Here is a 17,442-nt window from a genome sequence, read left to right as displayed (position 1 = left end):
AAAAGCACGTTTATGCACCATTTGATTGGTCAGACACTGCAATCTCCACACATTTCATGTGAGCACGGACATAGCCAGACTGAAATGACCTGACTTAAGTGAATGTGTTGATAACCTGCTTCATAGTACAGCTGCTCTGTGACGTAGAGTGTTTGGTTAGGTGAAGCCTGCTAACAGAGGGATTCCCCAGATGTCACGTTCAGTTAATGTGGACCTAAATGCATAGACAGATGGAGGCAGCAGGCAGGGAGAATGTTGGTGATTCCAGTCCATATTTATTAACAAAAACTACAAATCTAAAAAGGCACAAGGAAACCAATGAGCAGGGAACATACCGCAGCAGGAGGGTAACATAGACAACGAACAAGCAATCATTCAGTGTTCAAGCACTCAGCTAAATAGGGCAGGAACGGGCCACACCTGGGTGCAAAACATGAAGCAGTTAATCACTCAGAGCCGTAAAGAGAGAGAGTTGCGACAACGAAGTCCAAAATGCTTGACCGTCACCTGATTTATGTAAGACTGAATTTGTTCCTGGAAGTTAGTGGCGGGTCATTGGAATCCATTGATTCCTACTGAAATAACTGAGATTTTCGGTAATTTATTTATACAGTCCACCGTCATACGTATGTGTATATACAATATATGTTTATGTAGTTCTTTAAAAGGTTTTTTCCCCCTAACGTAAATTTTTATTAATTAATAGTGTAAACAGTTATCGTACCTGGTTTTTTGATGTAGTTAAGGTCAACATTAATTTGGTTAAAAAATGTGTTAATATGTATTATATACAGTATGTATTGCTTTGAATTTTCTTTTAATTGTGAGATATTGTCTGTTTATGTGTGATTTCCATGTGTGTTTTTTAGTTACTTTCTGTCTTTTTGCTCTTATTTTGTGTGTTTTTGGTATCTACTTATTTTTCATGGGTTTTTGGAGTTTCAGTGTATTTTTTGTTATTTGTGTGAGTTTTTGGAGTCATTTTTTGTGTTTTTGTTGTTATTTTGGGAATTTCTTTGAATCAAGTTGTCTGTGTATTTAAGGGAGCTTGATATTTGATGTCATCATTTAGATTGTTACATATCGAAATGCACCTTTCTTTTGTAACTCTTCTCATTTTTGTATTTTTTTTTTTTATATCTGTATTCCTCACTATATAAGCTTGGTTATCTGCTTTTTTGACATTGTTAAGGCCATTGATTTGGTAAAAAAAAATGTGTTAATATGTTTTGTTTACAATATTTATTGCTTTGAATTTTTTTAAATTTTCATTAAAATTTTCATTAAAAAACACCACACTGTCTCATCTGCTGTAGCTTCAATGTGCTATAATGCTAAACAGCTCACTTCCGGGACAAAATGTGAGGCTCCATGAGCCGCCATTGTTGTAAAAAAAAAAAAAAAAACATTGGAGTGAACGAAGTTGTCGCAACTCTCTCTCTATACGGCTCTGGTCACTCACAACCCAAACACACTGACATCACTGGGAGCTGGAGACATGAGCAGAAATACCTGGAACACAAAGACCAGAGTTAACACAAGAAACAAAATAAACAAAGACTCTCCGAAAAACTAAAAGAGAACCACTAGGGCCACACACACACACACATATATATATATATATATATATATATATATATATATATATATATATATATATATATATATATATCCACTGTGGACGTGGTCAACCACTCTCTGTAGATGTTTATTTTGTCCAGTTTTTTTTATTGTTTATTATTACTATTATTTCAGACATATTGTTTAATACTTCTGCCACAGATGCTGTGCAGCCTCTTGCCCTTTGTCATAACACTTGCAGGGCAGCCAGATTGTGCTACAGTCTATTTCCCCGGGCGATCACACTTTTGAACACTGTGACCTTGTAATCTTCTTTTACTCCCTGAACCATGTGTAAATATACTTTATTCTCACACTGTACAAACCTTTGGAAACATCTGCCTCTTTTTTAAAAGAGCTCTCCCTACATCTGGTACGTGGCTCTAGCAGTGTACCAGTGCAGTAGTGTGTGGTTTATAGGGCATGTTTGGAACATGTCAGCCTCGAATGAAATGACTTGGCAAAAACAGCTCAATATATTATCATATAATGTGTCATGTTACACAGTTCATCGCTCTATTGTCCCTAACATTTGACTCAGTGGGAGCAGAGTGGGGCAGGACAAAGGAATGTGGAGGACTGCCAGGTTAATGTACTTGACCCAATGAGAGCCCAGTGCCAAGCCTATGAAAACCTCCTTCCATAGAGCCCAGGAGTTTGCCTGATTTATGGCCTTTTTGCTGGATGCCATTCACTACCTGGACTGCAGCACAGGCATACACAGCAGCAAGCTTAAATCCCCCCCTTCCCCTTTCACAGAGCAGCGAAGCCCGACCTCTGAAAAAAAAAAAAAACATGGCTCACTGCTGAGCTGCAGCTTCATCTACAGTCGACTCACGTGCCTCTGCATGGGGCTCCACTCCTGCATTTCAGGGAGCTGAGATTTCCAGCACAGGGTTATACACTGTATTTTTATATTTTGACACTAGCTATATGAATAAAAAAAAAGAGTGTGGTGCTGAGAATTAATTTAAAAGAGGAACGGTCCAATGGCTGAAACAGTCCGACAAATGTGTTGGTATTGTTGGGCTTATTTAGCCCATTTTCCAACAGCTGGGTGCAGGGCAATTATGTGGGTTAAGTGCCTTCTCCAGGCAGCACAGATCATGGCTGCTGCCATATTTTACAAAGATGATATGACTGTACAGATTTACATTGTGACAATTTCAATTGACCCAGCCAACTGGAACCAATCTCTTTTTATTTCCTCATCATACCAGTGGAGTGACTTGTGTGTGCTGTGCCTGGTGTTTGTGTGAAGGTGTGCTAGCTTGAACAGAAAAATTGGGAAGCTGCTTTTATATCAGTTTTGTTTTTGCAAAAGAAAAAAAGTGCCTAATACTTAGCCTCAGTTTGCTCATTTTGAAACAAAAACTAAAAAACTAAAAACTCTTAAGTTGCATTTTGTTAAGTTATTGCTGCTGGGTGGCTTATGAAGATCTCTGAAGCTTTCAGGTTTTATTATTTATTTATTCAGGAAGTTCAAGAAGAATTCATATGTTTTACATCTTTTTTTTAATTACAAGAAGAACAATTGAGCAGTTCAGTGGGCAGAGGTTAAATTCATTTCAGCTAAGAGACTTGTGTTGTTGATTCACCCAGGCTCTAGTCTTTCTAGGTTTGCATGTTCTCCATGAGCAAACATTGGTTTTGAACAAGGTACTGTTTTCTGCTCACAGACCAAATATTTGATGGTTGCTTTCTTTTTTATTAGAAAACAAAACATACTTATTAATGTCCATGCACACATGGACAACATCTTTGGTATTCCTCTTAAGATACCAAGGCAATACACAAGTAAAATATGACAAAATACATTAATCAATAATATTTTCCTTTTTGAATAAGAAAAGAGATTAAATTGTGAGAAATAAATTGGTGACCCTGGTGACTAAAGTTAAATTAAAGTCTGTTATGTGTTTTTTCTGTGTATTTAAAGAGTAAGTACACCCCAAACCAACTTTTTTCTGTTGAATATACCGTATGTGTATTTGGGTATTTTCTAATATTCCACACTACAAAATAAGTAATCATTATTTTCTTATTTAAAAAAAAAAAAATAAAATAATATATATCTATGATTCAGGCTGATATCGGATCAATATCGGTATCAGGCGAAACACAAGGCTGCAATAACGGTATCATATCGGAAGTGAAAAAGTTGTATCATGACATATATTGCAGATGGGTCCATTATCTACCACTCGGAAACGTCACCCATCCTGTCCTGCATCTCCACCTCCTCATCCTCCTCACCACCGGCTCCTGTATGTGCTAAAGGCTCAAACATTAGGGACGTGCCGTGACCACTAGGGTTGGGTCGGCAGGGCGTCGCAAATCGAGACCACCAATGACAATTTCATATGTTTCGGCTGGCAAGTGTTAATCTAACAAAATCTACATCGTAAAACACCATTAAAGAAACATAAACAATTATTAAATATAGCCTCCATACTCTCCCAATAAGATATATCTCATGACACGGCAGCACATCCGTTGTTTGTGTTGGAAACACAGAAACACAAAGAAAATAACAACAACAACAACTCAGAACAGCCTCAGTGAGGCACATCCACAAAGTCAATCCTTCCTTTTGTTCCATTCACTGTGAAAAGTATGAAACATTTTCTGACCTTACCTTTGCTGAAGGTCTGGTAACTCAGCTGTTGGTCTCACATCTTTTAAAAGCTGTCATTTTTCCTCAATAGAAAGTTTCTCTATTGTCTCTAGCGCTGTCATCCTTCCTGTAGTGTTATCCCGCCCACTAGCTAGAGAACATAGCAGCAGCGGTCACGTGATATAAATTCACTAATGCACTGTGAATGTACGTATAGCATTTAGCATAGCGCGGTTACGTCCAAAGGCAGCGTAGAGAGCTGCCTTTTCACGTAAATGGTTTTCAGTCTTGGGGACTGCGCATGCGCAAACACATAAAAACATGCTATGGGAAAAGAGGCAGAACAGCAATGTACTTTTTGGGATGGGGTGTGGCCTCTTCTTGCCCTACAGTGGAGTAAGACTGTGCAGCGTCTCTGCCGCACCAGGAAATAGCGATGTTTAGTCATGTGGGCTATGAAAAGCACAAAATGCTGACACTTAAAAAAAAAAAAAGTTATAAAATAATTTATAATTTTAGTATAATTAAAACAAATAATCAAAATATAATTTCACCCTTGGGTAGGCACTGCCTACCTTGCCTACCCTGACTGCACGTCACTGTCAAGCATGTATGGCTCCGGACCACCATGGTTGTGACTGTTGGGAGGAGATTCTTGAGTCCGCCACCTCAAATAACCTCTCTGTGACAAAAGTGTCCGCACTGTCGGACTCACTCATGTTTAGCTCGTTAGCTAGCAGTAGTGATGGGTTTTGATTGTGTGTGTGTGGGGATGGAGGGGAGGGTGCGGTTACTGAAAGTACAGTAGCTGGGCGTGTCTTACTGCTACAGCAGCTTTTTTTTTATTTCCCTCCTAGTGGCAGCTCAGCAGAAGGCATTGGTTTACTTACCCTTTAAACAAGCCTATAGTCAAAAGGTGGAATGAAGTCAGTATGCTGTTTGTTATTATGGCGTTCACATCACATCAACAGAAAGTAGAGAAAACAAAGAGAATTATCTCAGGACACCATGAGACAACTATAGGTCATCCAGGTAAATGTTAAATCAACAAAAGTGTCTCCAAGTATTTTGGTGTTCCTCAGACTAAAGCTGCTTATATTGTTGGAAGGGTTAGGATTTACAGGTACAAACCAACGTCCCTGTGTGTGCCCACAAAAGAAAAGTGGTGATAGATAAAAACAAATGTAATAAAAGAATCTTTCAAAAGAAACTTTCAAAGAGATTCATGATGAACTCCATTGCAAAATATTACTTTGATCATGATGTTTTTTCTTTTGCCAAGGACATTTTCAATGTTTATTTTGTCTGTTTTTAATTTATAATGCTTGGTCACATTTAAAAAGCAACGTTTGATTTCCTTTTCCAACCTTTAATTAATTGTGATTTTAATTACTTTTTCTAGTTTTTATGACTGTTTAATTTATGTCAATGTTCACAGCGGGGTTATGTTGTTAAATTCATCACCATGTCTATTCAAATGGCTTCACTGTGTTTCTAACAACAAGGTTCCAGTCTATTAATCCTGATGCGGTAAACATGTTTTCATTCAGTGTTTTTAGTGTTTCCATGGGAGTATTCAGTTTTCCAAAACTATCATTTTCAGCGAAGGCCTTTCTTAATTAGATTTTTTTGATTTGTTGGTCAACTTTATTAATATAGTGACAAATACAACAAGTCATCTCATGGCACTCATCACAAACTATAAGGTTATGTTGTTTTGGGTTTTACTATGGAAAATATACTTTTGGCATTGTTGGTCATATTTTGAAAAAAATGTATTTCCTTTCAGATTGCAATTGTATTATTAATTACACCTCAGTCATACTACTGATGTCTCTTTCCTTTACTAAAGGCATTGGATTGAAAAATTCCACATAGGGCTGGTTGGACGACAACTCAAATTGTGATATACAATATATATCTTAATATTTTTTAATTAAAATAAAGTATTATCAGAAAAACAATTCTGGGTTAAATTTTCTGACGCAAAATACCACACATTGTACATTTATTTACACACAGCTGCTCAATATGTGCCGCCTTTGGCTTTTTTCCTATTAGGGACAGCACGTGTGAGTGAGTTCTGTAGTATGGCTTGTTTAGGAAAAGGTCTGGATTAGGACACACTCAGTAATATAACTGTGCTTTCCTGAAGTAGCACAGTTTCTGAGAAGTAGTAAACAAGTATATTAATACAAAATAAGCTATAGAGTAAAAATTTATCGTCCTCGGCCATATTGTAATTTCCTATATCACCGAAATAGAAAACAAAATATCTTGAATCTCGATCTATTGTCCAGCCATAATTGGACAGTTACTTCTATTTCCTAAGTTGCTGGAGTCCACTGTATATACTGTAATTTATGTTGAGAATTGTTGTACCATACAGCCCTGACTAAAATAACAGATTTTATTTCTTTTTGAACTGCAGAACATTTTATGAGATACTACCATGTCCATGCTAATGTCTTCTGTGCATGTCTTCTCCTTACTTGGCAGCGCAATCCGCATCAGTCGGAAGGGATGGCATATGCTTCTAAACTTCTGTTTCCACACTGCGCTGACCTTTGCCGTGTTTGCTGGTGGCATCAATCGAATCAAATATCCCATCATCTGCCAAGCAGTAAGTGCACTCACTTTTCATTCAAGTGTCAGCAAACAAGTCGCTGTGTGCAGCATTAGGCTGTACAGTAAGCGAGGGTTGTTTGTTTCAGGTCACTCTTCTTGTAAGCATTTGCTGCAGTGAAAAATGATGACTCACATGCTTCAATCATAGAGGTGCCCAAGTCCTGCTTCACTATTTACTGAGTGTGTGTTGTTCTGCAGGCCAAGATACGTGGATGGTGTTATGTTCCAATACTGTTAATGTGATCAAGATACATTTCATTTCACTAAAATAACCACCTAAAATCATAGACCTGAATTTAGTTGAAACAGATTTAAATGAAACCAAATACATTAAGTCAACTTAGATTTGCCATTGAGTTATCAGCTTGCATTTAATATCACATCCAAAGTCTTATATAGGTGAGCTACAGTATATGTGTTTAAACAATCCAATCCAAGAACATTATCCAAATACAAAAAAAGGGTCCACAGATAATACATTAGGTAGATAATAGTCCATTAGGGGTGTCCCGATCCGATAACAATATTGGTCCAATATTGAAAACGAATATCGGATATTGGGTTAAAATTTCTTTTAAATTTTCCTTTAGTTTTTTTCCAAATTCATTGCTAATTTATTTTATTCAATTGTAGAATACTTCAGATATTACATTGAATTTTATAATGTATGTAACCAATTGGTTATTAATAAATGGGTCAGTTTTTCTCATACCTACTGTTGCTGACTATTGTTCTCTGTTTGAGTAACATCATTTGATCAAGCCTTTTTTTAACATTCCACACTACAAAAGAAGAAATTATAATTTTTTTATTAGAAAAATATCGTTTCAATATCGGTATCGGCCGATACGCAAGGCTGCAATATCGGTATCATATGGAAATGAAAAATTTGTATCGGGACATCCCAAGAGTCCATAGTTAGTGGACTAGCTCCCAGGCCACAGTATGGGGTGACTGTCATCAGCACGCAAGAATGCATAAAGAAAACAGTAAGATATTATCATCAATGAGTCCTCTTAGAAATATCTATTGTCAAAGTGAAAAATTAAAGTGTCTGTGACACGAAATACCGGTGCTTAAACCAAACATTTTATTGTTCAAATGTGGTTCTTATGAATGTACAGCGCTAATATTAGGACATTTTGACGTGTCTGTTATCTGTTAGAAGACAAGAAAGGTGGTTAGTTTATTTCCGAGATAAAGAGGAACAATCGTGCAAAGCAGAAGTGACGTGAAGAAGGGACACGTCTCCGTGGCTCTATGAATGAACCATTGGCAGCCTTCAGTGATAATTCAGATTTTAGCACAGATGTTATGCATCTTGGATCTGAAAGGAAGACGATTTTTCTAAAGATTATCTACAATCACCAGATGAAAGCTCTGTGCATTTTGGAGCCGCATTCTACTTGTTTGAGCCAGCTGGCATACAGCCAAGTGATCCGCGCGATGTCGGCGGAGGCAAAGAGGACACAAAACATTGATTGGTTGGAAAATTGACTCCCATTAACTTTAAGTTAAAGCTACTGGAGACGATCATTTTTCACCATGATATCGCTTCACTCCACGACAGATTAAATGTCACCCGGGTTAGAAACTTTGCATATTTTTGCAGCAACTTTCAGTCTGTGATAACACCAGAAATGTGTTGGGAAGTCACTTTAACAGAGTTTTCAGGGCCAAAATCACTGTTAGAATGAAGTAAAATCACTTCTATGCGTCCTATGTCTATGGGACTGCACATCCCACAATGCAATGTGCAAAACTTCAGAGTATAATAGCAGACAGAGGGGCAGATTCACTAAAGGTTTAGTGGTATTAAATAGTGTGCAAACGTCACTCTATGCGCTAATAAGGAGTACAAAGCCCAGGTATCAGGAGTGCGCCGCCACTGCGCTTCCCAATGCGTCCTCAATCCATTTAGCGCGTTTCTCCCTAATAAATATGCAGAGTAAGCGGATCTCCCAGGGGGAGCAAAAATATGAGAGGAGGAAATGCGAATAAATTTATGCAGGGGGATCAATGCCATTCATGAAATCTGGAACTGTTTGCGGTGAGAGTTTTAGGACCGGAAAATAGTACAACTGAGAAGGAGGTGCAAACACACATGCAGAGATTATCGATGCAGTAAATATGTGTGTGTGGGTGTGTCTTTGTGTGTGTGAGAAAAAAAGCTGGACTTGCGTCCATCTCTCCTCCGCGAATCACTGTCTCACACGCACGTTTTCAGCCGCTATCTATCAATCTTTTTTTTTTTTTTTTTTTACCTTGTCTGCACATGCTGTTGAAGGTTAACACTACAAGAAGTGCAATATTTTAACAGCAATGCATATTTTATTATTGCAATTAAATAAATGAATTTATTTCATTGCATAATTGTGACCATCACCAGCCCTCCCTAGGGAAGGGTAAATACTTTATTAAAGGGAGGATGTAAAAAAGAGAGGGCAGTGTTACACCAGGGTGAGGGGGGTCAGGGGGGGAGTTAACAGGGAGGAGGGATACAAGATAGGAAAACGAATGGGTGGGGAATAGTCAATAAGTTACAAGTGATGCGATGTGAAATTGTGGTAGTGTATATTGTGCTTATTGTTGTGTTATCAAGCCAGTTTGGTAACCAGTGTGCGGCTTAGGAATAATGGTGGTGGCTGTGAGCAGAGGAGGAAGTGAGTGGAAATTCCATAAAACAGGTATTTGGGAACAACGTGTCTATGGTTGAGCCCAGTATGAGTGTTATCCCACAGCCCGAGGCCGGTGCGTCCATGACAAATGTGATTCCAAGAACCGCTACTGCAAAATCCATGGGCCGCCCCCGGGCCCGAAGAAGCAGTCGGGCCAGCAGAAAGAGCGGGAAATCTAGGGGCCCCTGGCGACCACCCCACGGCCAAGCAGCCCCCCGAACGCCCCCAAGATCCCAAGCCGAGAGGCAGCCATTGCCCCCCCATACACACCCGAGAAGGCCCCAAGGAGCCCAGGACCCAGCGCACCACGCCACCACCCACACCCCCGCGCCCAGCCCCCCGAGGGGAGGGCCCAGAGAACTCCCCGCCCGAGACCCCAGCGGAGGAGCCGAAGCCCACGCCCAGCAGACGACCAGAGCCACGCCGAATGGGCAGCCGGCAGGCACCCCCGCGCCCCACCAGGCCGATACCGCCCGGAAAGACCCCGCAAGGAGAGACCCCGGCAAAGCCCCCCCGAGACCCACCGCCACGCCCGACCGCACCATCCTGATGTACTTTTACTCTATGCAGTGGCCCAGCCACCAACAGAGGGGCCAGGCCCCCACCGGAGAGGCCCAAATATGTGTGAATGTGTGTGTTTGGTGAATGTATGGGGTGTAATTAAAAGAAGGGGGATGGAGGGGAGCGGTGCTCCCCATCCAGCCTCTGTGGATTTATGTGTATGTGGTGTAATAGGCCGGAGGGTGTAAATGATGATACACCCTCCGGGGGGTGGCATGTTGAGATGCGATTAAAATTGGAGGGATTAGTAGGGCAACTAGCCGCCCCCACGCCACTACATAGTAACACAGGTGGCGGCCCCCTCCACCCCCAGCCCCACCATCCAGCCCCCCAAGGGTTGGGTATGGGTGTGTGGTGCATTTTGTGAGTGAGCCAGACCAGCTGGGAGTGGGGTGAAGTGAACATGTAGGAGGCCTGTCCAGTGTGAGCCGGGCCCGTCCGCATGGCGGGCCACGCGAGAGGGTAGATGGCGCAGACGGGCAAGTGGCACTGCGGGCCCCGGAGCAGCACAGCCGGAGACCCCCCCCCACGGCACCCCCCAGACCGCGCCGGCCCCGCGGAGCACGGCGACACCCCCCACCCCCGGGCACAGCCAGGCACCAACCCCATCCCCCGGCGCCCCAGGGGGCGACCCCCGCCGCCCGCCGGCCCGGAGCAACGCCACCCCGCCGCCAAGGGGAGCGGCCGAGCAGGGGGGAGGCCCGTGCCCACACCAGGGCCAGCACAGGCCCACCCGGCGCCACGATACAACACTCTCCACCGGGAGGCGGCCCCGGCCCCCCCGACGAGAGAGGACGCCATCCACCGCCAAGCAGGGCCATCCCGCCAGCCACGGACCGGCAAGCCAGAGTACCGAAGCACCCCCAGCCCGGAACCGCCCCCCCCACACCAACGGCGCCAATAGAGCCCCCCCCCCCCCCTCACGGAGGCGATCCCCGACGACCCACGCACCGGCACGAGACACCCCCCCGATGCCAGCACACCCCGGACGACAGCGGGCCCGAGGCCACCAGCCCCGCCCCGCCCAAGGCTGCGCAGCGCCGCCACGAGCCGCGGCCGGTCCCCGGGCAGATGGCAGGAGAGCACTCCCCCGGACACGTAGACCAAGGATCCGCCCCCGGGGCACCCCCGCCCCGGAATCGCGCCCACGGCGCCCGGCGCACCCAGCCAGCAGACCAGCCAATCCCGACGCGGATCCACCAGGCCAGGAACCACGCGCCGCGCCCCCGCACACCCACCCAATACGACCCCCGGGGAGGCCCCATAGCACCCCCCACCCCACCCCTCTAGCCGTAACGGCCACACCCCGGCCATTGCGGTCATATAAAAAACCCCGGAGGGGGCCCCGCCTGGCTCGCCGCGCAAGCGACATCCCTGGCAAAGGTGCGCCCCAGGGAGCCAAGCCGAGGACCCGCAAGGGCCGACGGAGCAACCCACAGCCACACCCCGCCACCCAGTGACCCAGGAGGCAATCGCCGACCCCGGGCAGCAGCCACCCCCAAAGCCACCCCCACCCCGGATCCCCCCGGACCGGAGCCAAGGACCCCACCACCCCAGGCCCCCCAACGAGACCACCCCCCCAGCCAACCCACCCGGCACGGCACTGCCCGTCCCCCAGGCGGGAGCCACAGACCCCCCACCAGTGCCCCCGGCCAACGGGAGCTCCCCAAACCCAACCCAACAGGATGGCGGGCGCAAGAGCAAAGGAGGAGGAGGGGGGGAGGACGAGACAGGGGGACAGGGAGCAAGGGGAAGGAGCGGCAGGGGAGCACGCAGGGCCCCAGCCCCAGAGACCAACCAGATGCGCATGCAAGGGGCAACAGCGCCAAATCAAACAGCCCCGGGACCTCGTGAACACCCAGAAGGAATGCACACCCGTGCTGAGGCAACAAGGCACCCCGGCAAGACCACCCCAGAGGCCCAAGGCGGCCCAGGCCTACAGTTGGGCTAGTGCGTTAGTAAAGAGTGGTGCTGGCAGTCGCTCGCAGGCTAGATCATCAGGCTTTTAAAAATTTAGATTTAATGCAATTAAAAAAGGAGACCAACGCTCCTCAAAGCACATTATTTTTTTTTGTTTTCTGAGAGCAGACATCTTTTCCATGGAAATAAATTCTGTGAGGAGATTTTGCCATTGGTTTATGTTTAAGGATTTTTTGTCTTTCCAATTCAGTAATATTGTTTTTTTTGCTATGGCTAGTGCCGCAAGGATTGATTGTGATTGGTTTGCTGGAGGTTGAAGCATTGTCAGGTCTCCAATCAAACAAAGATTTGGAGATAAAGGAATGATGCAGTCCAAAATGGAGGACAGTTTTTCAGTGATTAGAATCCAAAAGTGTTGAACTGGGGAGCAAAGCCATAAGGCATGTAAATAGGAATCCGCTGTATTCTGGGTGCACTGAGAGCAGATGTCTGTTGCTGAGAAGCCCATTTTATGCATTTTCTGTTGGGTAATGTGGGATCTGTGGAGGACCTTGTATTGAATTAGCTGAAGGTTTGTGTTTTTTGTCATCTTAAAAGTATTACAACAAATTTCTGCCCAGAAATCAGTGCTCGGGGTGATTGAGAGTTCGGCCTCCCACTTCGCGATTGGTAAGTAATTACAGTTAGTGTTCGAGAGCGCTCTGTATATTTTTGAGAGTTTTTTTGATTTTGTTGAGATTTTTTTCATATATATAGCCAGTTCTGGAGGTTGTAAAGTAGTTAAGTCTAGTGGAGTAGTTTTCTTTATTGTCTCTGTTACTTGTAAGTACTGTAGAAAGTTACTTTTATTTATATCGAATGCTTGGGTTAGATTGTTATATGACCTGATCTTGTCATTTTCAAAAAGGTCTTGGAGATGAGTGATTCCACTCTCTTTCCATGTCTTCAGATAGAGTGGTGTTTTTTTATTTTTAAAGTCGGGGTTGTGCCAGATTGGAGACAGTATACTAGTTTTTAATTGGACATTTGTGATGTCCAGGGCTTTCCACCATGCAGTCAGTGTGGAGGCAATCAGTGGGTTTTTAAAGCAGTTATGACGTTTGAGGGTCACAGTGATAAAAGGGAGATCAGAGAGTTTAATGTGTTTGCAGTCTAACTGTTCTATTTCTAGCCAGGTGTTGTAGTATTCTTTTGGTTTTAGCCATTCTGTTAAATATAGTATTTGGTTTGCTAAGTAATAATGCATGAAATTAGGGGCTTCTAAACCACCCTCGTCTTTGTTTTTTTGAAGGGTTGAAAGGCTTATTTTAGGTTTTTTATTTCTAGTATAGAATTTTGTAGTTGTAGAATCTAATCTTTGAAACCATTGTTTTGGTGGTTTCAGTGGTATCATTGAGAACAGGTAGTTTATTTTTGGTAAGATTTTCATTTTAACTGAGGCTATCCTGCCAAGTAGTGAGATGGGGAGATTGTTCCATCTCCGCAGATCTTCTGTGACTTTGTCCAACATCGGATCATGATTTAGTTTAATTAATTCATTTAAGTTTGGTGATATATTTAAGCCTAGATATCTAATTGTATTTGTGGTGGAGGGGTGTTGTGGATTTTGGTTTGCAGGATTCCATGAGTTTTTTGTCAAAGGGAGGATTGATGATTTTGTCCAGTTAATGGAATAGTCTGATAATTTAGAGAAGCTGTTTATTAGATTAAATACTTCCTCTAAAGAGGATTGTGGTTCTTCCAAATAGAGTAAAATGTCATCCGCGTAAAGATTAATTTTGTGTTCTGAGATGGATGAGTGGATTCCTTTAATAACAGAGTTCTGACGTACAGCTGCTGCGAGAGGTTCAACGAATATTGCAAAAAGCAAAGGTGAGAGTGGACAGCCTTGTCTGGTTCCCCTCTGCAGTGTGAAGCTTTGGGATGTTATTTTGTTTGTGGTTACTGAGGCCTTAGGTTTATTGTACAGGGTGGAGATCCATTGTATGAATGATTCTCCGAAGCCAAATTTGCCAAGGACAGTTAGGAGGAATGACCAGTTTACTCTATCTATCAATCTATCTATCTATCTATCTATCTATCTATCTATCTATCTATCTATCTATCTATCTATCTATCTGTCTATCTGTCTATCTATATATCTATCTATTTTATGTAATTCATCAATTTTTTTATTCGTTTCCTCTACTAACACCTCCAACTCTGCTGCTTCACATTTTTATTTTTGCTTCCGTGCATTGATGTTCACCCTCCATGTTCAACACAACACGTACAAAATGCTCATTTAAATAAGGGCGGTCTGCACCAGTTCTCTATGTGCACTAATCATTGCTGTAATTTTAATGAATTTCGCGCAGCAGGTGAGGAAACTGCGTCACTAAAGGATTTAGGGAAGCGACTGGTTTACCACCCTTTATTTGAAATCTTAGTGTTTGAGAAGATTTGAGTTCTCACCTCTTCCTGTAGCTGATTCCAGCCTTTGACATCACTTCTAAAGCAAAATCAGAAGTGTCAGATTCCTCAAAAAGAGCTGTTGGGAACTGTTCAGAACAAAGAAATCTGCTGTCAGTCAGCCCAGACCAATGAACTCTCCTCAATTTTACCACACCAATCTGTATCTCTTAGTTAGTCAGGAATGAATGTAGATCTCCTGATGCCGTCAAGGTGTCTCTGCGCCCACCAGTAAGGCATTGTTTCCCCTCTTCGTATGGAAATCTGATGGAATGTCAAAGTCTTTCATGCCTTGTGTGCATGTTAACAAAGTGTTCCTTGTTTCCGTCACTTCAGTTTTTTTAGGCCATGTCTGTCGGCCTCGGAATTTGTGTGACAATTTGTGACAAAAATCCTTGGTTTGTATTAAATATATTTGTTTACTATTAAACCACTTATTATACATGATGTTCTTTATAAAAAGAACACGCTGCGTTGATGGTGGCACAGACACTTTAAAATCAATATCAGAATTCCCAGTGCAAGAGTTTTAATAATGTAATCCATTAGGTTTAACCAATGAAATAATTTGTTACTCTAATGCTTTGTCTAACAGCTTTTCTTTTTAAATTACTGTGTTTTATCAGTAACCTAAATAATCTGTTTAATTATACTCAATGAGAAAGTAAAAAAAAAAAATGAAAAAACAATAGCTTTGGTTCTGCGCTTTGCAGAAATGATTGTAAGGCAGTCATCCTAATGGAGGTAAACTACATCTGTTGTCAGAGCTCTCCTGGAGCAAGTAAGTGGAAAATTAAATGATTATGAATTATAAAGCCAGACACACAACACACTGGATAAGTCTCCGCTGCACCACGGCTCCAATCCGGTTTTGCTCCGCTCTCCGCCGTCCGGCAATCCCCACCGGTTGCATTTTGAGTGTGCCACGGTGCAGTGATATAGATTGAATTACATATATAATTAGAAAAAAAAATTGAAAGAGAGAGAAAGGAGAGGAAACATAAATAAAATGATAAATAAATAATGATAAAGGGCTGACAGGGAAACACGTGAACACTTTTCAGACATATTTGTATTTGTTACATTATTTAGTTTCACAGCATTTTTGTTTGTTACATGTTTTAAGGTATTAAAATATAAAGTTTACCTGTTGTTTGGGTTGTCCTAGCCACATTTTTTAGCTACAGCTAACAGAGAAAAGATAATATGATGAAATATGATCTCAAGAGTCTTATTTTGAAAAGTGACCAGATGTTTTAATGTTTAGTAAGTGCTTAACTTCCCGTTTCACTGTATTTGCTCTGTGCTGAATTGTTACGTTGTGCTCCGGCATCCTCCAGTAATACGCAAGGCTTCGATTTCTGGCTCTGGACTGTCACAGCTGGGACTGAGCTGATCAGCAACGCACGGTGGAAATTAACACATAGACTAGAATAGAAATCTATCAGCTCTGCTGTCGTTGCGGAGACGTAACACAGCGGACCCACATCCAGTGGAAATTGGGGGTTAGGAGCTGCATCTGCAATGAAAATGAATTTAAATGCATGCTTGTGGCATGACAAACTGTGACAGAGTGATTATCATCATCCCAATTCCAAAGAAACCTGCCATCACGGGACTCAATGACTACCGACCCATTTCCCTGACGTCTGTAGTCATGAAGTCCTTTGTGACGCTGGTGCTGAGCCACCTGAAGGACATCACAGGACCCCTGCTGAACCCCCTGCAGTTTGCCTATCGGGCAAACAGGTCGGTCGAGGATACAGTCAGCTGGCATGCATGGATCTGTAGTAAGATGGCTGATAGTGGCATCCAAATGACCAGCACTCTCAAACTTCTTTTTCTTATTTCATGGTGAGTGCAACATAACTAAGTATTGGTAATATTTTGGGTTTGCATCCCCTAGGTTGTGAGTTTCATTCCCATAGAGTTCTATATCCAATCAAAGTGGGTTTTATTTCAGTAACTTTAACTATCTCTTCATAATATATGTATTTTAGGTAAAACTGCATGCAGCCGGGGTAAATCGATATATAACTTGGTATTTTTTTTGCTGTCATATCTCCCCACTCATAACCTCCTTCTGAGAATCCAAAGTACAAACCGACAACTCTGTCATAACATCTCAGTGCCGCGAGGCCACAATAAAGATGGATTTTCAGTGTTTGGTGTTTGAGTAACACTACTCATCATCACGCCCTATCCATCTGAATCAGCCATTCTTGTTGATTTTCTTTATCTGTAAGCTGCAAGCATATATGTGACCACACAGGATCTTCTGCTGTCAAAAGCACTTAAGGTGGCTCTTCGTTTTGTATTGTAAAGGCAGCAGCAACATACTGAAAGGCAGCCAGCTTTTTTTTTCTGTTTTGTGTCATCTGGCACAAGACTCTATGACAATCCAGCCTTGCAAAAGTCACCACCTGTGTCAGAGCTGTCAAGCGTTCTCTCACGCCCGTACCTGACACAAAATGGCTTCTGGTGGCTTTCTTCCACTCATCGAAATCACATTTAAAGCTATTCTGAAGAGCATGTCAAAAATTAAATGCACTCGAAAGCGTAAAACATTTGATCAATGTTGGGTTGTAGGGCATTAATTCACACATATTTTCCAAAGCATGTGTGTATATTTTCAGTGTACCTTGGTGTGTTGTTGTAGAGCCTGTGATTGTGTGTGATCTTTGTATTTCAGCTCTGAAATGGACTGGTGTTCTTTCCAGTGTGTATCCTCCATTGTCAGCTGAGATATGTTCCAGACAATTGCAAACTTGATTAGGATACACAGATATCAGAGAAGGATTATTGGTAAATACAGTGAGGGTTACAAATATCAACACACTTTTTAGGTGTTCTTTACTAGTAATGGATGAAGAGTACTAAATATATTTCAAATTTTAATTTCTAATACATTTCAAAATAAGTCACAATTTTTATTCAGACTGACAGCATTGAGTCTCAAACTCATAC

The 17,442-nt window shown here is 42.5% G+C and overlaps 1 protein-coding gene across 3 annotated transcripts in view; it reads left to right on the top strand.

Annotated features, from left to right (window-relative positions):
- Positions 1-17,442, top strand: part of adgra1b (adhesion G protein-coupled receptor A1b) — a 264,689-nt gene that overhangs the window by 210,387 nt on the left and 36,860 nt on the right. For all 3 annotated transcript variants that reach the window (XM_028469085.1, XM_028469087.1, XM_028469086.1), the window contains one exon: positions 6,737-6,860. In XM_028469085.1, coding sequence (XP_028324886.1) covers positions 6,737-6,860 — 124 coding nt within the window. The remainder of the gene's footprint in view (positions 1-6,736; positions 6,861-17,442) is intronic.

Source organism: Gouania willdenowi, chromosome 15 (assembly GCF_900634775.1).
Source record: "Gouania willdenowi chromosome 15, fGouWil2.1, whole genome shotgun sequence".
In the NCBI taxonomy this organism is placed as follows: domain Eukaryota; kingdom Metazoa; phylum Chordata; class Actinopteri; order Blenniiformes; family Gobiesocidae; genus Gouania; species Gouania willdenowi.
Note: the sequence above shows the minus strand (reverse complement) of the source record. Positions and strands in the feature narration are given on the sequence as shown.